We start from the raw sequence: 22325 nt of genomic DNA, 5'->3' as shown, positions 1-22325 counted from the left end.
CAACCACCAATAACTAGTGGCTAATCTTCTCCAAAAGGTTTTACAATTCACATTTGGGTGGCTCCAAACATGTCACTGAAGATTTTAAGGATCATATATAGCTAAACAAGCCAAAAACCAAAACTGCAAAATGAAAAGACACAAGTAACTTTAAAGTAAATTTGAACTCTTAGTTATGTTTATCTATATTCGGCCGTTAAATGGGTGGGCATCTTTGTCTAAACTATGTCACTGGCCTGGCCCAAAGCTTAAATATTTCTGTTTGGTTTGTGTTCACTTGATTGAATTAAGCTTTTAGATTGAGCAGAGCTCAAAGACAAAATATGACCAATCATTGCCATCTGATCCATTTGGTAGGCTTGGTACAGTTACTATTGTATGGCAGCGGATCTACAAAAATAAACATTGATAAAAGCAATTTTAGAAAGTGGGTCCAGATTTCATAAATCAAAGGACTCGATGTTAAAGGGATGCTATGTTTGGCTTATAACAGAATGAAGATGGGAAATTAGAAAGTGGGTTGATGACTAAAGACGGGGCTGGAATTTAATTCTCAGCCGCTAGCTTGATGGACTGGAGCAATGGAAGCCGTGTAGCCAAACACAAAGCAAAATAAACCAAACTTTTGGGTGATTGACCTCAAACCCACTTATATGCCTTTTTGGCATTTCATTAAAGCTTTGTTCTTTTGTGGTTGGTTTTGTGTGTATAAGCAGGTAAACAAGAATACATTATTTTCACTAACAATTCTGTTCAATCTTGTGATACCCAGTTAAAAAAACTAAAGAAAAGTCTGCTCTTTTACTCATCCCAGTGTAGCTTTGTGATACAGAAATTTTTCCCAAAGTGTAAATTATGACAGAAATGAAAAAAAAAAGGCATAAAGCAGAAGGTCAGGAATTATAGATAAGATTGAAGATGGAGATGTGGTCGAAGTCTGGCCAGCAAGATGACAAAAGAATCAGAGGCTATGCCTCCCAACTCCATCCATTGAAGAGGAGTTGTTTGGCCGAGGATATCATTCAAAGAAAACGCAGATAAGTGTTGAGCAAAGCAGAAAGAGAACAAGAAAATCGTTTTCTGGGTTATGAATTCTGTGGGCTCCACGGCCATAGCAGAAGACAAACTCTATTATCTATAATAAAGTTGGATTTTTGGGGCTCTTGTTGCTCCATATGCCTCATATTGGTAGGAAGCAAAGAGCTTACCGGGCCTGAGAAGAGGAAACTACAACATACTCACCACTACAAATCAGAAAATGATGGGTTTTCTTTTCACCAAATGAAACAAACTGTTGTCACTTTCGTGATTTAATTTATCCAATTGACTATTGAGCGTACCAAACCAGACATAAACAAAATAAAATTCATGAGATTTGGAGCTGGGTAAAAGTAAAAGCATACCATCTGGGCTTCACTCGAACTGTTAGAGCAAGCAAACGTACAGTTGGGCTTGGTCTTGTTGGTCATGGCCAAAAGCTAGGATATTTCGCCTCAGAGAGAGAGAGATAGCAGAGCAAGTCAAACAAGCGAAGGACTTGGGAAGAAAGAAGAACTGAGCGAACAAGCGAGCGGGAATAACTTTTTGACCGCTTTGCGTTCATGCTTTTGTCTACAACATGCGAAATTACCATTTTACCCCATCTGGATGTGATTGTATATTTTCTAGCTACTCCATAATGCCAATATGAAAATTACGTGCTACTGTGGGAATTTCTTGTTATTTTTCTGCTTCGCATATCAAGTGCCCACAGTTGCTAATTTATTATGACCTCCTTCTGTAGCCACTTCTTGCTCTTGGGGTTGATTCGAAGACAATGAAAAATGAATATCGCATTATTTTCCAGAACTTAATAATTTTTATTCAATACGTAACACTACACTTTATGCACAAATTTATTAAAATTCCTCATCCCAGTCGCATTCCGAAAGTTGTACAAGGAAATCCTGGTACACAGCAAAACAATCAGAAATTCCTTGTGTATCCCTCCACTCATGATTTTACATAACAAGAAGTCAATGGGGGCCAAGGATGGTCACGCCTGGCCATCCCATTTCCACCTTCGTCCAACCTCCTCGAGTACCTTGGCACGGGCTTGGCTTTTTCTGGCTTCATCCTCTACCCAAGATCTGCATCATTGCTTAAAATGATTAGAAAAAAAAATATTCATTCCATTTCACAATATGATTGAAAGTTTTCAAGACAAGACATTTTCAAGCACGCTCTCTAGTAAATATATGCCTGTGCATTATTATGAATAGTTGCAATCATGGTCGATACCTAAGAATCCGAATAGCTTCTATCTCAGCTTCGAGTATAGATTTCGCATCAAGCATACTTTCCTGCTTGGTCTCCAAATCACTGAGCATATCCTGCAAATCACACTTCTCGGCTACATAAGTAGACCTCTCGGATGCAAGCTTTTCTGATATCTCATTGACCTCTTCCTTGAGACTCAGAAGTAACTGCCTCTGACATTCCATAGCTGCCTTCTCCTTCAAAATCTCGGCAAAATTCTTTTCTTGTAAAATCTTCTCCTTTTCCAAATCACTAAGAGCAGCAAGATAAGCCTTCTCCACCTCAAGACCACGGGTTCCCTCTTCCTTCAGTTTCTCATTCCAAAACCTCTGTATGTCCTTTCTGTCAAGCAATTCGGACCTGATATCTTCCATCTCTGCCTTCCTTGCAGAATTTTCAGCTTTTATTCTCAACAATTCAGAAGAAATTGCTTCTGTGATCCTGCCACTTGCCAGTGCCACTGCTGCTTGTGCTTTTGTTGAAGGTTTGTTTGGTTGAAACCGCCTGCACTGTCCTGCAAGATAATTATGTCATGGCGTTCTTAGAACAAACCTCATACCATATAATGAAAAAAAGAAGTAAACATTTATGACCAGCCTACACATCTGCTTATTAGTTTTCAACGTGTGTAACAATAAAGTATTGATCAAGTTTGTAACAAATCTTTATTTTCTTCTACTTTTAAAGGCTAAAACAACCCTTATTTTCCTACATTGTATCTTCAAATGATCTCTGGACATGGCACTGAGTTTGCACCCTGTGAATAGATATCAGTAACGAAAGCTCACCAAAACTTATAAAAAAGCAACTTAAACATATGTATAGATTTGTGTTTCTTTTATGTATGTATCTTCGTTTGTGGGTGATGTGTGCATGCTTGAAATTGTTGAATTAATTTATAGAAACAGAAAATTGGGAATACCAAAAACTTTTCTGAGTATGCTATTTTCCTCTGCCAACATGTCAGTATATAGTCCAGCTGGTGCTTCGGAACTTATCTCTTTAACATCCATAAAACCTACTGTTGTTGTTGTTGATATCTGGACTGTAAACAAGTCAGATTTTAAAACCTACGATTTAAGAGGCATGATTTATACCAATTGATGACAATGATTGATATCCTCTTTACCTTCTCTATTACTCCTGGCAAAAAGTCATACTCCAAATGGGCTTTCCAGTCAATTAGATCTTGTCGAGAGATAAACCTGCAGCACTATGTATTTTTTGAGTACGGAAGAAAATTCAAGATATTAAACAAAAAGTCAAGCATACACTCCACCTCTCAGGGGAAAAATTGATGTTTCCATGGTCTTTTAGACCGTCATAATTGGAGCTCTTCTGTGATAACTTGCTGGGAATGACACCAGCCTCAGCCAGGGCTTAGGGACAAGAAAAGGAAGCATATATTCAAACTTCAATCTTTGTCAAACAAAGGCCTTTCAAATTGCAGGCAAAGGGATCAATCCTTACCTTGAATGAACCCAAAATCTGGGTCTTCAACACTCACGTCATCAAATGCAGTAATTGCAGACCCAGCAAGAGAAACTGATGGCACAAGCCGGTGCTTTGCATTCCTGTAGGGAAAATTAAAAAAATATATAAGGAAGACCATCCTTAAGATCTCAAGTTCTCAAGTTCTCAAACAAACAGAAGATATTTCAAGGTGTGTATGTATTGTATTACAACCTCTCCAATGACGAGTTTATTCGAACTATCCATCTTGCATACTCCCTTCTAGTACACAATTCATCAGCCTTGACATCATCTTCAATGATCTGTATACCTTAATTACAGTTGAGATATTCATGCTTAGAACTGGACCCAAAGCTTCAGGCTAATTAGCCCACAATTTCAACAAAATCCAAAGAAGAGAATCTCACAAGTCCAAAATTCAAGAATGTAAAACATGTCATTGATAGTAGTAAATTAAAATTCTACATTAGAAAAAATAGATTGAAAATCCCATGGTGACTCAAAATTTTTATCTAACCACTATGGCAATGTTGTTATTGATGAGCATACAACTCATATCTCAGAACCGCTCAAGTCTTTTTAAGTCTATGTTCCTTACATGCAAACTTCAGTTAAGAGAAAGAAACATCAGCATCTCACAAGTCCGACTTCAGAGTAAGGAATTATTAAAGAACAAGAAGAAAGACGCAGTACAGGCATGACACCACTCAATAAAGAAGCACACCTTCAATTTCTTCAAGACTTTTAGAGCTTCCTGTTGAGTAGAATCCACAGCAGCTGGGATTATAATGCGTTCCGTAGATGCTGAATCGGACAAAAGACAAACAAGAAAATCTCCAGGGATCAATTAATATAAAGAAAATTTAGACATAACGATCTCAAAATGTGTTCAGCAAATAAACAGATGATATAGCTCAACACATGTTCAACTTGATGTACCTGAAGTAGTATTTTGGCTAACAGAAGTAGGTACAGTCTCTGGGCTTGCCTCAGAGATCATGGCATCCTCATCCAATGCTCCTTGGTTTGTAGGTTTCGTATCAGCAGGACTCCCATGAAAAGCGTGCAATGGACTCGTTATTTGAAACTTAAAACCTACAAAAATTGAACAATGTAGTATGCCCAACCACCAATTTAGCAAATGCCCAATTATACGAAACTATAAAGGCTATTACCCTTAAAACCAAGTAACCAAAATAATGCAATTGAGCATCCCACTCACAAAAAATGGAAAACGTAAAAGCATAAATCTTTCAATAAAGGTCCAATAGGTGGAAATGCAGACCCTTTCTGGATAGCGAGAAGTAAGCAATTGCAGCGACTATAGCAGCCAGTGAAGCCCCAATACCCCCAATCACAATGGTAGGCAACCCTGCAAAACCACAAAGTACAATTGAATAAAAAGCTCAATTTTTGTTTTTCTGTAAAGATGTATTACATTTATGAAAAATCGAGGAGTTAAAGAACTCAAATTGAGAGAAAACCTGGATTTTTGTGTTGAAGCGGAGACTCTACATGCGCCCAACCGCCATAGTCGTTGCTGGCAGTTTGGTCCGGAGGGAACCATGAAAGTTCGAGGTTTCTCTGGGCGAGTGTAGCAGAGAGGTGCAGTCTAGGCCTTGTGGCTTTGGGCTTCAAGAGAATTAGGGTTGGCGAGAAAGTACGACGTCGCAAAAGGAAGGAAGTGTAAGAGGGAAGGAAGAGAGAGGAATACGGGGGTGCACAAGATGAGCACATGATTACTTTTCAGTTGAGACAAGATTTGGGAATTAGGGTTGCAATTTACGGTGGGAAGTGAGAAATGCTGAAGCTCTGTAATTGCAGACAGAGAGAGAGGGGGTTTTAGGGTGGGAGACTGAGAGGTGGCAGTGGCATCTGCTTGATGAAGGAACCAACTTTCCTTCAATTTATTACTAGTTTAACAAAACAAAAGAAAAAAGAAAATGTTTTATAACTACCCCTCCCTATGCAGAAATTCTCTATGCGGATGGCCGGAAGCTTTTATCGTATATGTTCTACTACCCCTTTCTCATTTCATCCCTGTTTACAATGGCTTTTGCTTGTAGGCTTCCACACCTACGGACGGATGAGATAATAACTTATGTATATAGAGAGAGAGTTGATTTTCCCACTCTTTTTTTATCCACTTACCTTCTCTTTGTTAGAAATTGTAAGTACCCACCCTTTTCATAAATGAGAAGAGGAAATTCATCACTAGCTAGTTGCTAGAAGAAAACCAACCTAATACTAGTTTCCTGTGTTTTGTAACAGCTGCTACATAAATTATAATGGTGAGCTTGCGATTTCCATTTTCCTGCTTGAAAAACCATGCCAGATTCGTTTTGTCCTCTCTCCCAACCCCCAAAATGTTTTCAGGCTGAACTGTGATTGGTTATTTTTAAGATCACCTTATATTTAAGGCTGAAAACATAATTAGCATCATCCAGCCTTGTCTATTTTCTTGTTAATTAACATAACATCACATTAACCCAGATTGTATTATTACAAAGATCACAAGAACAGTAAAAAAACCAAAACAACAAACAAAATTTATTGGGAAGACAAGCATTTTTTGGTATGCGTTGAGTAAATGGGTTTAGTTTTAAGGGCTTGGTACTTGGGTGAAACTGCAGCCAATATTACAATGCCGCTGACCAATGCCAGCCCCAGACCTAAAATATTTACAACCATGGACTCTGGACTGTGTTTAGACACATTCCTCTGTGTTTGCAAGAACGTCAATTTCTCCAAAAGCCCTGTTTCTGCTGTGGCCACGGCCAACCCATAAGTGTAGAGTCCGAGGAATATGTGCCAAGGCAACAGCCTTAGCCTCACTGTGCGCACTTCCCCTCGATGCCAGAAGCTCAGGAAACCCATCAACCACTGCAATTTAGAAATCTAATATCAGCTCAGTCACTGTTTCTTCATAAACATCATAAATTATTAGCTTATCTTGCCTCACAACACAACTTTCTTTTTTCTTTTTCTTTTTGGGTTATTTTATTTATTAATTTGGGTTGGATGGGGGGAGAAGGAAGGCAAAATTATTAGTACTACTGGGCCATTTGCCTTCCATCTGGCCCGTTGGCTGAATTATTTTATGGACTCATTTGATGAATTATATTGATTGATACACATTGATGGCCTACTACATGCTTACTAAGCATCTCTGCACTAACGAATGATAATATTGAAATGACAGACTTTTGTCATTAACTTACTAAAGATAAAGGCACTTGCACCGAACTCCAAAAGTTGGACTTAAACCCAGTAATTAGTTGAACAAAAGAAAATATGAGTAGAGTATGAAGAACAGAACCTGAGCTCCAAACAAGAGGATGCAGATCAAACCCATCCAAGAATGCAGACTATAGAAATTAGCCACAATGCCATCTTTCCCTTGAAACTTTGTCCAAATCCCGAAGATCCCAGAAGCCAAGGCCACGCCTTGAAGACACAAATGCACTGATTTCTTCAAACTCCTTGAACCAGGCAACCACCTATGAACCAGAATCGCTGGGGAAAACAAAATAAAATATAAAAAAACTAAAAACCCAAGTAATAAGAATACTTCCTTTTATCAATTAAAGGGTCTGCTTCAATTTTTAACTCCCTGCTAATTCTTACACTACCTTCTCCGCTAATGAGAATAAAGCCAATGACCATGAACAAAGGATGAAGAGCCTGTAAAAACAAGAACAACCCACCAAGCTTAGCTTCCAGAAATCAGAATCTTTCTGGGGTTTTCATTCAGCGCAGAACAAATTAAGAAATGTGAAGAGAAAGAGCGGATTAGGTTCATACTGCATAGATGAGGCCCTGGTCTTCTTGGGAGGAAGAGTGACGAGGAAGGAAGCTGGACTTGAAGGACAAAGCCCAAAAAAGGACCAGCACTGCAACTAGAAGCCCAGAGATCCTGGCAAAGAACAGCAATGGGACTTGTGAAGAAGTGACTATGGCCATGGGTTTGAGGCATGCGGAACCAAAACTCTGATGAGAGCTCACTGTAAAAAGAAGTGGTACAAGTAACTGCCTACCGACAGCTGAGCTCTAGATCTACTCTGCTACTATCAATTTTGAGTAAAGTTCCTTCCTTTATTGAATTCTTTATGTTGAAAAAAAGTTGTTTTTTTCCTGCAACTGTTTCATGAGAGTTTTTTTTGGTGGGTACCCCATTAGATTTAGATAAGCTTATTTCTTACGAAATCTTTGTTTAGCTTATAATCTATTTTCAAAATTAAATAGGTGTAATAAATCAAGATGCTTTGTCGAACTGTACAAAACTTCATAGAATTAAGTGAGGCACTTAAATTGCCCGGAGTTGTTTGACTCTGCTCTGTTTTATCGGTCTCGTGCCTCGTGTCTAAGGAAGTCCAATTTTATTAGTGACATGCGCCAGCTTTCTAAAAGAGTTATTTACACTAACACTTCGGCTCATTTGGTACACCTTCTAAGCTTAGTCCTTCTAAGCTTAGACTGGACTGACAAATTTTTATCCCATGTTTGTTTTTACTTAGTTTTAGTTTTAAGTGGGACTGTTAATACTGGCCCCACCAAAAACACGTTCTTAGTGAGACCCGCATGGAGAGGGGGGACAAGCTAGTCCCAACCCAAGCGCTTGCAAAAGCCAAGCCCTTGCCGCAACCATCGACCACCCAAGTGCCTTCCACAACCATCAACCACCCAAGCACCTGCAACCGATCCAAACCCCCACCGTCACAGCCATACGCAGTGACCCCAATACATCATCGCAGTCAATTCCAATCAGTTTCGACGAGCACCGATTGGAGATAACGACTTCGCAGCTTGAATTATAGGTTGTGGACACGGCGATTGTGCAACGATGGTGAATGTGAGATGATGATGACTGTGCAAGCAGAGGGAGAAGTAGAAGATAGAGTATATTGAGAAGAAGCAAAGAGAAAATTTTCGGGGAAAAAAAAAAGGAACAGAGAAAAAATTTGGGGGAAAAAAAAAAACCAAAGAGAAACATATACTGAGAAGAAGAGGCAAAGGAGAGAGGATGGAGAAGAAGAAGAGAAGAAGAGGAGAAGTGGAGAGAGGATAGGGAAGAAGAAGCAAGTCACAGGAGGAAGAAGAAAAGTCAAAAAAATAATATTAAATTCATTTCAATATGTTTTAAAAAATTTAATTTAAAAAATATATATATCTAGTCCTAGTCCAAACATACACCAAACATAGGACAATTGTTATCCAGTTTAGGCCAGGTCAAGCCAATCCAAGACAGTCCCTGATCATAGTCCACGCAAAGACAGTCCTTCGTACCTAACGATACCTATTTTTTTGTATTTTCACAAAACTCCCACAGGTCTCAAAAATTACACGAACACCTCATGAAGTTTTAGTTTGTTTTCACAAAATCTCTTTTTATTGACTGTTTGTCCAAAAATTGATGATTTCATTGAAAAAATACTTGTGCAAATGACAAAATTAACCTCAATGAAGTATATGTAATCTAATCTCAAAAATCAACTTTGTCATTTGGAGAATTTTTTTTGTATAAAATCATCAATTTTTGGATGAAAAATCAATAAAAATGAGTTTTGTAAAAACAATTTAAAACCTTAACGGGTGTTCGTGGAAATTCAAAAACTTGACGGAATTTTGTGAAAAAGCCAAAAACCTTAGGAGTGTTAATATAAATAACTCTTTCTGAAATATTATTGAGCTTTTGCCACTGCACACGTGATGCATAATATTTCAATGGATTTTTATGCACAGGGATTTTGTCCATGTCAATAAAATAAAATTCCCTAATGTGGTTTGTTAATTAATTTATTTATATGTTAGCTAGAGTGTCTATTGTTTGTTGATATGCAGAAGATACAACAGTTAGCTAGATTGTCTATTGTTAATAGCACGCTATGACACGAGTGATAACACTTCCATATGGCATAATATTATTGACCAAAATAGTAAAACAATGTTATCCCGTTGTAACTAAGTTTTTCTCTACTCCATGGCCTATAAAATTGCCAAGTGGAGCATAGGCAGGGATGAAATGGCCGGCTTAAGCAGGTCACTTCTGGACAGAGACAGAGAGGCATTGCAGACCTTTGAAGCTGAAAATAAAGAGAGGATTTGTCAACTTGCTCCTGTATGTTAGCGGGTTTGCTTAGCTCATAACGTTGTGGAAACAAAGCATAAGTATTTAATCACTGCGTATATTTCAAGGCCTTCAACAAAGACACAGAAGTTTGTCAATCTTTTTTCATATGTCGATAAATATGAAATGAACTCATTGTTATACTATGCTAGCTGTTACATATCAGAACAATTCATTTTTTTGTTTAACCCTACCCTGCTAAACAAGCTAGCCCCATTGGACAAGGAAAGCTTGGATTTGTAGTCACATACAAACCAGAGCAATTCATTTTGAGTAATTATCGTCCTATCCTCCAAGGTGCCCCAATTAGTTCTTGTTTGCATCCCATATGCTGTTTTAAGGTAGCTGCCTTAGCAGTAACGCATTTTTAAAAAAAAAACAGAAAGTCTTAAAATTGAAGCACCTCCCCAATCATAAACCAATAAATAATAATAATAAAAAGACTGTCTTATTACAAGCATTCACGCAACAGGACATAGAAAGAATCTACAAACAGGACATAGAAAGAATCTAAAAATAGCCGGTGACATTTCCAACTCTATTGCTATATAATAAGTAGCTTGCAAACCACATAAACACAGAGAAGAAAAACAGAGAGAGAGAGAGAGAGAGAGAGAGAGAGAGAGAGAGAGAGAGAGAGAGAGAGAGAGAGAGAGAGGGAAAAATTATGGAACACTTCACGAAGGACTTCAAAGTGGGAAAGTGTGAAGGGCAAAAGGTAGTGGATGGAGAAACCATGCCACTGGTGCTGCAGCCTCCAGAGCCCAACAGCAGCAATGATGTGGAGAGCCTTGTGTTGGCTCTGAAGAAGAACAAGGACTGGTTTGAGCAGATGCTGATCAAGAACAGCGCTGTGCTGCTTAGAGGTTTCAATGTGCAGAATGCAGAGGAGTTTAATGATATCATTGAAACATTCGGGTGGGATGATATTCGATACGTAGGGCCGGCACCAAGAACACATGTGCACAAGCGAGTATGGACTGCCAATGAAGGACCTCTTTCAGAATTCATATACTATCATCATGAGATGGTCTTGGTAAGTGCCTCAATAAGCTTCTCAATTTGGTCATGTTTTCTGCAACCTTTTTTAAGCTAGTTTGTTTTATGAGATCACAGTTTGATGCCCAATTCTTGCACCAAAATATGTCCGTCTCCATTAGACTTTATTAATTCAATTCTAATCCAAAGAGTTAACCCAATATGATTTTATTGGCATCTGCTAATACCCTCTTAATTACTTTAACCTTTACTTTACTAATTAATTAACCTGCAGATCAAGGAATATCCGAAAAAAGTGATCCTATTCTGTGAGACACCACCACCAGAAGGCGGAGAAACACCCTTTGTTCCGAGCTTCCGGATAACGGAAAGGATGCTGAAGGAGTTCCCAGAAACCGTGGAAGAAATGGACGCAAATGGGTTGAAGTACACCTTCACAGCTCCCAGTAAGAACAGTACAGGTTCCATGAGGGGTAGGGGCTGGGAGGATACTTTTGGCACATCAGACCGTGCAGAAGCTGAGAAAAGGTGATCTTTGCTTACTACTCTATATATCACAAGTCACAACATGATAAATTGGCTTCATAGTTACAAGATCATTTGGTTAAAGACATTATGATTTGGCAGGGCTAATGCTTTAGGCATGGACGTTGAGTGGCTACCAGATGGAGCAATCAAGACAATATTGGGGCCAAGGTCGCTGACGAAGGTGTTTGATGGAAGAAAAGAAAGGAGAATGTGGTTTAACACGGTGGTCGGCATGCATGGGAAGGAACACAGCTCTGCCCTCATGGCCGATGGAACCGAGATTCCGGCAAATGTGGTGAACAGATGTGAACAGATTATTGAAGAAGAAAGCATCCAATTCAAGTGGGAGAAGGGTGATGTTCTCTTCTTCGATAACTTGGCTTTGCTTCATGGAAGAAGGCCTTCTCTTCCTCCCAGGAGAGTCTTGGTATCCACATGCAAGTAGCTTCTTAGAAAGCGAAGTTTGTACGGCCAGTTACTGGCTTCAAGTAATAACGTCTTCTTTTTTTTTCCAGAGAATAAAGGCATGTTTGGGAGTGCTTTTGGAAAGTTTTTTTTTTCAGAGAATAAAGGCATGTTTGGGAGTGCTTTTGAAAAGGTCAAAAGCACTTCTGACAGCATTTGACAGAAAAATTTAGATGTGCTTCTGGATCATAAAAGTGCTTCCTGGAGAAGCACTACCAAATGCTTTTCCAAGAAGCAATATGATTTTTTTTACGACAATTCAAGATATTTATAATAAAAGCACTTTTGTTAGAAATGCTTATAAACAAAAGTACTTTCTAGAGAAGCACTCCCAAACGAGCCCTAAAAACAATGTTATCTTTCAATACATGGTCAGATACATCAAAACTCATCATTTGATTTCCATCTGGAGAGGAAGAGGCCTCAAAGCGCTTAGTGAGTGATTAGTTTCTCGTAAGTTGGCAGAGCAACAATCGAACGACCATAATCGCTGAATCATAAATCTCCCAAATTCCAAATCTCAAATCAGCTTGCAATAGATGCCACATGAAACATGGAATATACATCCATCCGCATCGAGTCTAATATCACTCTACCAGTAAAATCAGCTCTCTCACCCTATTTCTAAAATCAACATTTCTCGATGCATTCATGGCAAGCCAAAAGTCCAACTTCATACCAATGCCAATAAGGTGAAGAGTTTGACATCAAAGAACAACAAATTTAATAGGTAAGAGAAAAAACTAAACTTGATTAGGTTCTGTCACTAAATTTGATGCTTCTTGATTAGGTCAATAAAAGGAGTCCCAAATCAGGGAAATAGATAAAGACAATTTGATACAGAAACAGCATTAACTTCTATTTATTTTCTGGACAGGCATAAATAAGGAAAACACAACATTAACATAGCCCTAAATCTGTTTGTTGTTCTGATGGGCTGCCATTCGGGCTTTGGGTTTTACCCATATTAACTCTCGGAAGGCAAAGTGGCAACTATGGAGCACGAGTGGGCATGGCCCGGCCACGGCCCCTTCCAACATAGCCACCGCCATAACCCCCATAACCCCCGTAACCCCTTCCATAGTAACCACCACGACCACGGCCACCACGCCCAGGACCACGGCCACCTCGACCACCCCGATACCTTGAAAAAGTGCCAAAAGTCTGCCCCAACAAACAAACAACCATATCCATGAAAATCTCCAAAACTAAGATGGGCAAAAAAATAAAAAATAAATAAAAGGTACACTACCTCAGTATCTATCTTTATTTGCTCAGAGTATCTAGTCCTTCCATTCTGTTCATGATTCATAGCATTGCAAGAGATGGTATCAAAGAAGTCATCCTTATTGTAGACGGGCTGTGGCACAGGGGCACAAAACTTAACAAAATGAGATGACAGAAGTAATAAGAAGATTATTTCTTAATCTAGAACCCATTTAGATTATGAATGAAAAACATGATAGCCAAAGCCACCTTGATCTCAACCTTCGACAACTCCACATCATCTTCATCCTCAATATAATCTTCATCACTGGCGTTTCCATCTCCATCTTTGTCCTTTGGGTGAGGTTTGTTACTCTTACCCAGATGACCCCAAACCTCATCCTTATTGAACTTCTCATTCATTGCCGTGAAATCAAAATCTTCAGTGAATTTTGTTATTGGACGGGAACTCTGCAATCAAATTGTTAATTGTTTGGCACTGCCAGGTATCCCAAAAGGTATTACAACGACTAATTGGTAAGAGTAAATTGAATTTAATCAGGGGTAATCCTATCTGTAAATAATTTTGGATTTATCACATATATCTTACTACAGATTAAAAGCCATCAGAAGCGCTGAAAAACACCCCCCTGACAAAACATTTCCAATCAAGAAGTTCTCATTTTTACTCAAATTTAAGTTGTCACTCAGATTCAAATTTACTCTACATCCAAACATCCCTATTAATCATATGCTAAAAAGGTAAATAATACATTACCCCAGATCCTCGCCCTCTTTCGCGCCCCCTATAAGTATAACCATGGCGATTTTGGAATTGAGCTCCATTTGGCTGGGAATGCATTTATACATATATAGAAAAAGATAGAGACAATGTCAGAGACCTCATAAGATCATAGAGTAGATAATAGAATTGAAATACAAAAAAAGGAACTGAAGTCCTAAATTGTTATAACTTCATCTTTTTTATTGCACCAGTTTGTGAATAAATTCCTCCTTCTCAGAGAGAGAGAGAGATACCATCTTTTTTTAATACCCAGAAATCCCCCAAGCCTGCGTTGCAGACTAGACTTCGAAACTGGGGCCCACACCAAATCCTACAATCTTTAGGAGGCCGGGATAGGTAGCTTGAGGAATTAAACCCCAGACCATGTGGGATCAGACCACAGGTCCACTGGCCTGACAACTCAACTAAATCCAGTTGGTGAGAATAAGAGAAACCATGAATACTAAGATCTAAACAATTCAGTCATTTAAAAACCTGAAACTAGTTCAGAGCTGGCAATTTCACATAAATCTAATTTGCAACCCCAGAGATGTAAATACATGTACAAAAAGAAACTCAAACAAAGAGCCTGGCTGACGAATGAAATTTTCATCGGGTATGGTCCATCTTACACTGAATGCTAGCAATTCAGTCTAATAAGCCTGTTAAATAACAATCTAATATTCTACTGCACCCACCCACATATAAATAGACATCCAGGAGGAGGGGAAAACAAAGCAAGCAAGTCCAAGAGCATGAATGTATGACAAAACAACACCTTTTGACCAGCCCGTACAGGTGGTGGTAATGGCAATATTGGGGGCTGAGATTCGGCCGAGACTGGCACTGTGGGTTCTGATGAGGTTGACGATGAAACTTGGACCACCTCAACATCCTTGTGAGCGGTTTGCAAAGATTGAGTTGAAGAGACTGCAGCAGATCCAGATTGCAACAGCTGACCCGGGGTTACCAAAGAAGGCAGTAGTGTTTCCGTGCGCAAAGAACTGGATGTCCCGACAACAGAGGAAGTAGCTTGAGATATGTTTTGATAAGGCAAGGTTGGGCCAGAAATTGCATGAGGCTTGTTAGAGATTGGTGGTACAACAGTACTTATATCTGGGCTTGAAGTAGTTAGAGAAGAAATAGGTGGCAAGTTTGCACTAAGGGTGGCTACAGAAGGGGCAGAACTTGGTGCCTTGTTAGGCATAGAGCTTGGCAAGGTTTCAGAAGCTAGTGTTGTAGAAGGCACTGGAGGCAGAGTTGTTGGCAATGTTGACTGAGATAAAGAAGTAGAACTAATACTAGCAGCTGGAAGCAAAGGCGATGGAACTTCAGGCAAGTTTGAAGTTCCAGTAGGTAAGGAGGCATTAAAATTGGGGTACTGCAGTGGCTGCTGCATTGAAGAAGGCATTGATAGCCCAGGTGGTGGTCGAAGCAACGATTGCTGGTGTAAATGAGGAAGCCCATTTGGAGGGCCATAGTATCCTTGCCAGTACATTGGCATTGCAAGCCCACCACCATTTGCACTTGGAGGAGGAGGCGTAGCCCCCCATGACGCTAAATTGCCTCCAGGTTGATATAAAGGCAAACTACCTTGGAAATTTGGACCAGGGAGTCCCAACTGTGCAGTATGAGGATTAATATCCGTCAAAGATCCACTAGCAGGAGCAGGTAAGCTCGATGTTGAAGGAGCAGGGCGGGAGTAGTGAGACTGCAAGAAAGGTAAAAGGAGTTTGAGAGAGAAAGAGAGAATTACAAGAGGTTAACTAGATGCATCACAAAAGTGAGACGTCCTTCTCTTACTTGAATAATAGCTGGATCATTGTTTATAGGTGGTAGTGTAGGCTGAACAGGTGGAGAAGACTTAACCTGTAAATCCTGTAAACAAAAGCAATAATGAAAGACTTAGGGCTTCGATATTTACATGAAAATATAACCAAAAATGAATAAGTTCCAAAATTTGACATGATGACATTGCAGTGAGTTACATCCCACATCATGGATTATGACATTAGTGTTAATTTTTCTACCTTATATCATTATCAGGGGCGGCCCTGGGGTGGCGCAAGTGGCGCCACCGCACAGGGCCCCGAATTCTTGAGGGCCCCCGAAAAAAAAATTGTTTATATTATATATATTAATATTATATAAATTGTATATATATTACAGCGTGCTAAACATTTGCACAAGAGTGCGCATAGTGGAGTTGGCTGCAGCGCGTATTCACTTAACAAAAGGGCCTAACTTCGATTCTCATCGAAGTCCATCTATTTGCCTTTTTTTATACTATTTTTGTATTATAACAACAAACTTTACATAATTATAAATAAATAAAAACAGAAAGCCTTAAAAAAAAGAAACTTTCTACTCCCCCCTTATCATTCTTTTAAAAATTAAAAAAAAAAGTTTTCTCTTCCAAAAAAAGTACTCTCTTCATTTAAAAACAAAAACTTCATAGTTTCTTCTGATTCTCTAGTACGTAATCATCAATCTCTCTTTGGTTATTTTTTCAATCTTGAGACAATTTTTATAATTCTTTCAATTTCAAGAATTTCAACACCGAAAAAAGAAAACCCTAATTCCTAAATTCATAAAGACCATCAAAATCAAATAGTCATCTTCAAATCTCAATTCAAATTCAAGTATATATCTAAAATTTCAATCTATTCTATATATTACATGACTTATTTTATTAAATTATTATCATGTTGGTGATTGGTTATATGAGAATATAGTTTTTAGAATTACTTATCTATTTCTTGCTGGGGTTTTCTTCTAGGTTATAGGGGTTTGGAATTTTTCTTTGTTAATGACATTTGTGTGCAACTACTCTTTAATTTGTCATTGCCAATTTTTTTTTTCCTATTAAACATAGATTGCTTATTGGAGGCAGCAAGGGACTTTGTAGGGGCACAAGGAGCTTATTTTTATACCAAACATACTAATATTTAACTTTATCAAATGGAAACATTTAAATTTTTATGAATTTGATTTTGGATTGTCATGACATGTTTATTGATGGTGACTTTTAGTTATAAAAAAAAAATGTTTATGACATTAAGTTATATTAAATTTTTATTTATAATATTTTTGTATTAGATTATATGAGGCCCCAATTTAAGTTTCGCACAGAGCCCTCAAAATCTCAGGGACGGCCCTGATCATTATTATCATATAATTCAAGAGTCAACATATTTACACTCGAGTTTTCACACACCTTAGTAGTCAACAACAATTGCAAGTTTGCAACAGTACATGCTCCAATTTTAATTTTATTTAAAAATAAAAATAAAAGCAATGTCCTTGCCAAAGATTGAAGAAAAATACCTTTATTGAATAACTTAAAATCATAAAACAAAGGAGATTCAAGGTTTTTTTGGTAAATTATCAATCCTCAATATAGAACGCTCATTGTGAATGTCTTGAAAAACAAAGTTTGGTGACCAGACTCTGGTCCTAGGTTCTTAGGCATCTGTGTAAACCATACCTTGATGTCACTCCCGCGGAATAGTATATACTCATAAACTTTGTCACCCGGAGGGATTTGTGGTCCATCCTTCTTCCTTCCTTCTGTTCCAAAAGATCGTACTGCCATGTAGAAAGTAACAAATTACCACCAGCTCATCTACCCATATCTCAACAATAGCACTTAACAAATATTATATGCATACATAAACTATTCATAACCATTTCATGCTTCAGGTAAAGGTAACGTGACATCAAAACCATACACCAACTAACATATGCAACCCTTATTTCCATGCATGATTAATATATATTAACCATGCTGATACCCTCCACTTCTACCATTTGATAGCATTATGACAATGAACCATAAATTAATGGATGCAATATACTGTTCTGAGATTAAACCATATGTAAAAGAACAAATAACCATGCACCACAAGTGGCTGTTATAAATTCCATAACCCTGTGGACACAATGTTTTTGTAATAAAACAAAATTAGAAACGATTTTTCGTTCTCAAGATATCTTATTGATGCCAGCAGTGGTATCAAGGAAACTGAAATTACTAGGAAGCCAAATATGAATTGTTCAATCAAAACAAAATGACACAATTTCAACAACAAAAAATATAGTCCTTGCCAAAAATCGAAAAGATAAACCAGTTACAATCACATATATTTAAGAGACAAACCATTTACAATCAGAGAGTTGGACATTTTCACAGAAATTTACCCACATTAGTTCCTCGCCAAACCATACTTTCATACTCAGTTCAAAGCACACGTTAATGCCTGAATCACATACTTTCCATACACACACGTGACTGATAGCCAGTTTTTAAAAGAAATTTCATAATAAGCGAAAATTTCAAATATCTGAAACAAATAATAATTAAACAAAAAAAAGGTCAAACTAGACGACTGTAACTAGTAAATAAACATTCTTTTCCAACAACCAAAAAACTAGTAAATAAAAAATTTAATCAATTCGATTAAATTAAATTAGGCATAGAAAACAAGAATGAACGAAACGAAATCCTGAGAACAATAAATCAAATCAAGTGAGTAAGCAGTACCGTTTCTGAGCCCAATACTGGACTCTTCGGTGTTGATGTTGTAAAGCACGCCTTCATATCTGATCTCACTCTTCGAAGTCAAACTTATCAAGCTCCCTATGTACGAATCGGCCGCTGAGCTCGATCTCGTAGCAGTCTCCGTAGCCATAGCCTCTGATTTCAAACCCTAACGCATGCAGATTTACAGAGGGAGGGAGAGAGTAGGGTTTTGCTTTTGGGGATGGCTCTGAGATAATCGGTTCTCTGTTTTGTGGAAAAGAGGGAGATCTGCCCATTTAATATATAATTTTGTTTTTGCGTTTTAGGTAATTTGACGATATGACGAGATAACCAATGGTAAACAGACACGTGGATAGATCTCGGACTTGTTGGTCTTTTTGTTGGAATTCGGGGAGAAGGCGGTCCAAAGTGCAGTGGGTCTAGTAAACGAGGAATGGCAGTGGGTTTGAAAAGGGTGACTTGCTGGGCTGTTGAGAATCGTCCCACTCGAAAATTACTTATCTATCCATCCAAGTTTGGCAAAATATAAACTTTTGATTTCGCATGTGTTAAGCAAATACATGGTAAGTTGGGAGTGAAATAATTTTAATACTCATATGTTTATTAGAAGTCATGCATTAGTTCCATGAAAGTAAACATATCATTATAACTTTTAATTTGTTGGTTATATACACAAAATGCAAGTACAAAGAATTCTTTTTTTCTTTTTTTTTATATTGAGTATTTTATAAAGTAAACTATTCAACTTTTAAAGTTTCTTATTCTAAAGCATAAAAATAGGTATATGCGTTTTTTTTTTTTTTTACAATTGATTTTTTTATGCAGATGAAACGTAAAAACTCATCTAAGATTTTGATTTAAAAAAAAACATAAAAACTCAATGTGGAAGATATTATCGTTGGTGATATCTTTCTAGTCAAAAATTCATTCATCAGTAAGGAGTATTATTTGGCCCGCGTCCTGTGGGTCGAAGTGGATAGCCCAAGATTTGATGGGCCAAAGTTAAATTTGGTATGATGGTTAGGCCTGTTCGCCCTGCCCATTCTAAGTTTTGGTAGAATTTCGACTTAGGATTTGAAACCTTCGACCTGATTAGGCCCGTTCACATCTTGACTCGCTCATTTGCCTTATGTTGCCTTATTTCCATCTAAACATATAAGTAAATGTCTTGTCTTTTACTTTAATCTTCTTTTTTTTTTTTATTCCTTTTACTTTTTTTTTATTTTTTTTGTCAAAGATAGTATTATTTCATTTACTTAAGTTTACAATGTAAATAAGGAAGTATCCCTCATTTGGATTCAATTAAAAATACTAGAAAATCAAAGTAAAAAAACAAGACATTTACTTAAATGTTTGGAATGGAAATAAGACAATGCAATATAAGGCAAAAAAACAAAAAGGCAATGGGGGCCCGTAGGTGGCCTAACCCGACCAAGAAAGCCCACTTAAGCCTGACTCTATAAGCGGGCTCGGGTCAATCCCTTTTAAACTTCGACTTGAGCCAAAAAAAAGTAAAAATCCGACAATAACCAATCCGAGCCTAGCCCAAACTCAAAAATTTAGAGCCGGACATGACGAACCCCACCCATCAACTAGTTGTACTTCTCTTCCCAATACTAAAAAAGATCTCAAGTCCCAACCTAAACTCATTTATGTATAGAAATAGGGGTTTTTAATTGCAATTGGGTCCCCAAACTTTTTTTTGAGGCAATTAGGTCATCCAACTCTCTTATCTGTTCCAATTGAGCCATTCCGTCAATTTGGCCGTTAAGTTGAGGGCTAAAACCGTCCATCTCAATTAAATTTAAATTTTAAAAATTGAAAAAGAAACTTAAAAAAATTGAAAATAATAATAATTATATTAAAATAGTTAAATAAATAAATCAACTTAAAAATACGAAATCCAAATCCAAATCCCTCTTTGTCTCTCTTTCGCTCTCTCTCAGCTCTCCCTCTCTGTCTCTCCCTTTCTCCCGCAACCCATTCCCCCTCCTCCTTATCCCACCCCCTCAAAACCCAGATCCCAACCCAACCTACAACCTACCCCCATCTCCCAACCCGTAGAACCCAAAACCCACCCGCAAACCCCCACCCCAAAAGAAGCAAAGTGTTCGAATTTTTTTTTTCTTTTTTAATTTTGATGGGTCCCTTTCAAACTTCAACTTGAGCAAAAAAAAAGTAAAAATCCGACAAGAACCAGTTCGAGCTTAACCCAAACCCAAAAATTTAGAGCCGGACATTACGAACCCTACCCATCAACTAGTCGTACTTCTCTTCCCAATACTAAAAAATATCTCAAGTCCCAACCTAAACTCATATATGTATAAAAATAGGGGTTTTAAATTGTAGAGGTTCCTGAACTTCACCTTGAGTTGCAATTGGGTCCCCAAACTTTTTTTTTAAGGCAATTAAGTCATCCAACAATCTCATCCATTCCAATTGAGTCATTCCGTCAATTTGGGTGTTAAATTGAGGGTTAAAACCGTCCATCTCAATTAAATATTTTAAATTTTAAAAATTGAAAAAGAAACTGAAAAAAGTGAAAAATAATAATAATTAAATCAAAATAGTTAAATAAATAAAAAAAATTAAAAATTAAAAATACAAATCCAAATCCCTCGCTGTCTCTCTTTCGCTTTCTCTTAGCTCTCCCTCTCTGTCTCTCCCTCTATCCCGCTGTTGAGGCCCAAAAAATTCATGGTTGTACCCGAATAAATTCCTAGCCCAAAACGATATATTATTGAAAAAAGACCCGATTTGGAATACACAAAAGTCTGCCATGCACAAGCCACACCCCGTATGCCATGCCAAATAAAAAAAGGGGGTTTCACTAAAACACCCAAAATGGGGGCTGAAATTATAAAAAAATCCAACACCCAAAACACTTTATAAACACATCCAAAACCCATCATTACACACACTCAAAATCCATTTATAAACACACCCAAAAAATATACAATTGTTGATTTTGGAGTTGATTTTGGGTGTGTTTCTATGTTTAAATAGTGTGTGAGTTTTTTTATAAATACATGCCTAGGATTGGGTTTATTTATAATAATCTAATAAAAAAATCCGTCATGCTAGAAACTGAGATCAAAATTATAAAAATGCATTTAGCTCTACAAATCAATGTCAATTATCCTATCGAGCGTCATAATTAAAAGCGTGCCAAGCGATGTGCCATGCCAAGCGGGAAATTATTATTTCACACCAAATTGCAATACAAGCTTAAGTGGGCCCAAGCCACTCAAATGTCCGGGGCTTGCTTGAGTAGGTTGTGGTATGGATGGTAACAAGTTGTCATGGGGCCCATCGATGGGTCGAGAAATGGAAGTCTCGGGTTTCTTGGGGGGCCTTGGGACTCAAGCCCATTTTTTAGGCCCAAACGTGGGTAAGCATAAGAAAGAAAATAGCTCATCGCTTCAACTAGAGTAACCCAACCAAAATAGCCCATTGCTCCAATTAGAATAAGCCAACCAAAAGGCCCAACATTTGATAAGATTATCCCATCCATTGGATAGATCATGTGGTTGTCTTAAAAAGCCCATGTAATTAGAATAAAAAGCAGCACAAGCCTTGGCACTTAGCTGGAAGACAAAATCACGAAGGAGCTTGGGAAATCCACATGTGAGGGGCTGCTGGGAGGCTAAGGAACGAGTTCCAAGTGAAAGCATTCAAGAGACCAAGGGGTATTGGCACGCAAGGAAGGATGCCATCCCTTGAACCAGCATGCACACCCATTTTCTTTCCTTCATCAGATTTGGCCATGAGAAGAGGAAGAAAGAAGAGAAAGAAGATGGATGAAAATAGAAGCTCTCCTCTGAAGCAGCCGCGAGAAGAAGCATTGAGCTCCCAAAAATATCTGATTTTGTGGGATTGGGCAGAGCTGATTTTTGCCACCA

General features: G+C 38.0%; 4 protein-coding genes across 5 annotated transcripts; 1 reads left to right on the top strand and 3 right to left on the bottom strand.

The window, feature by feature from the left end:
* Positions 1–1882: 1882 nt before the first annotated feature.
* Positions 1883–5847, bottom strand: LOC110747297 (SLH domain protein). The gene is made up of 11 exons (XM_021947493.2): positions 5256–5847; positions 5057–5143; positions 4711–4866; positions 4496–4575; positions 3985–4073; positions 3769–3872; positions 3578–3677; positions 3428–3503; positions 3221–3338; positions 2281–2812; positions 1883–2129 (listed from the first exon to the last, which is right to left on the bottom strand). The coding sequence occupies exons 1-11, from the start codon at positions 5506–5508 to the stop codon at positions 2036–2038; spliced, it is 1689 nt and encodes a 562-aa protein (XP_021803185.2). The 5' UTR covers positions 5509–5847; the 3' UTR covers positions 1883–2035.
* A 403-nt stretch (positions 5848–6250) lies between these two features.
* LOC110748582 (Cytochrome b561/ferric reductase transmembrane protein family) lies at positions 6251–7937 on the bottom strand. The gene is made up of 4 exons (XM_021948544.2): positions 7576–7937; positions 7404–7455; positions 7091–7287; positions 6251–6654 (listed from the first exon to the last, which is right to left on the bottom strand). The coding sequence occupies exons 1-4, from the start codon at positions 7732–7734 to the stop codon at positions 6322–6324; spliced, it is 741 nt and encodes a 246-aa protein (XP_021804236.1). The 5' UTR covers positions 7735–7937; the 3' UTR covers positions 6251–6321.
* Positions 7938–10509: 2572 nt separating this feature from the next.
* Positions 10510–12228, top strand: LOC110748028 (clavaminate synthase-like protein At3g21360). Its single transcript, XM_021948069.2, has 3 exons — positions 10510–10934; positions 11172–11425; positions 11525–12228. The coding sequence occupies exons 1-3, from the start codon at positions 10566–10568 to the stop codon at positions 11868–11870; spliced, it is 969 nt and encodes a 322-aa protein (XP_021803761.2). The 5' UTR covers positions 10510–10565; the 3' UTR covers positions 11871–12228.
* Positions 12229–12648: 420 nt separating this feature from the next.
* DCP5 (decapping 5) lies at positions 12649–18690 on the bottom strand. Of its 2 annotated transcripts, none has more exons than XM_088246563.1 (8): positions 18424–18690; positions 17368–17468; positions 15684–15758; positions 14659–15591; positions 13875–13946; positions 13367–13567; positions 13143–13250; positions 12649–13054 (listed from the first exon to the last, which is right to left on the bottom strand). In XM_088246563.1, the coding sequence occupies exons 1-8, from the start codon at positions 18569–18571 to the stop codon at positions 12884–12886; spliced, it is 1809 nt and encodes a 602-aa protein (XP_088102689.1). In that variant the 5' UTR covers positions 18572–18690; the 3' UTR covers positions 12649–12883. The 2 variants fall into 2 exon arrangements, with proteins under 2 accessions (XP_088102689.1, XP_088102690.1); XM_088246564.1 differs by having other exon boundaries at positions 13379–13567.
* Between the last annotated feature and the right edge of the window lie 3635 nt (positions 18691–22325).

The sequence above is a fragment of the Prunus avium genome, chromosome 1 (genome assembly GCF_965620075.1).
Source record: "Prunus avium chromosome 1, drPruAviu1.hap1.1, whole genome shotgun sequence".
Lineage (NCBI taxonomy): Eukaryota > Viridiplantae > Streptophyta > Magnoliopsida > Rosales > Rosaceae > Prunus > Prunus avium.
The sequence above is the reverse complement of the archived record's forward strand: the minus strand, read 5'-3'. Positions and strand labels throughout refer to the sequence as shown.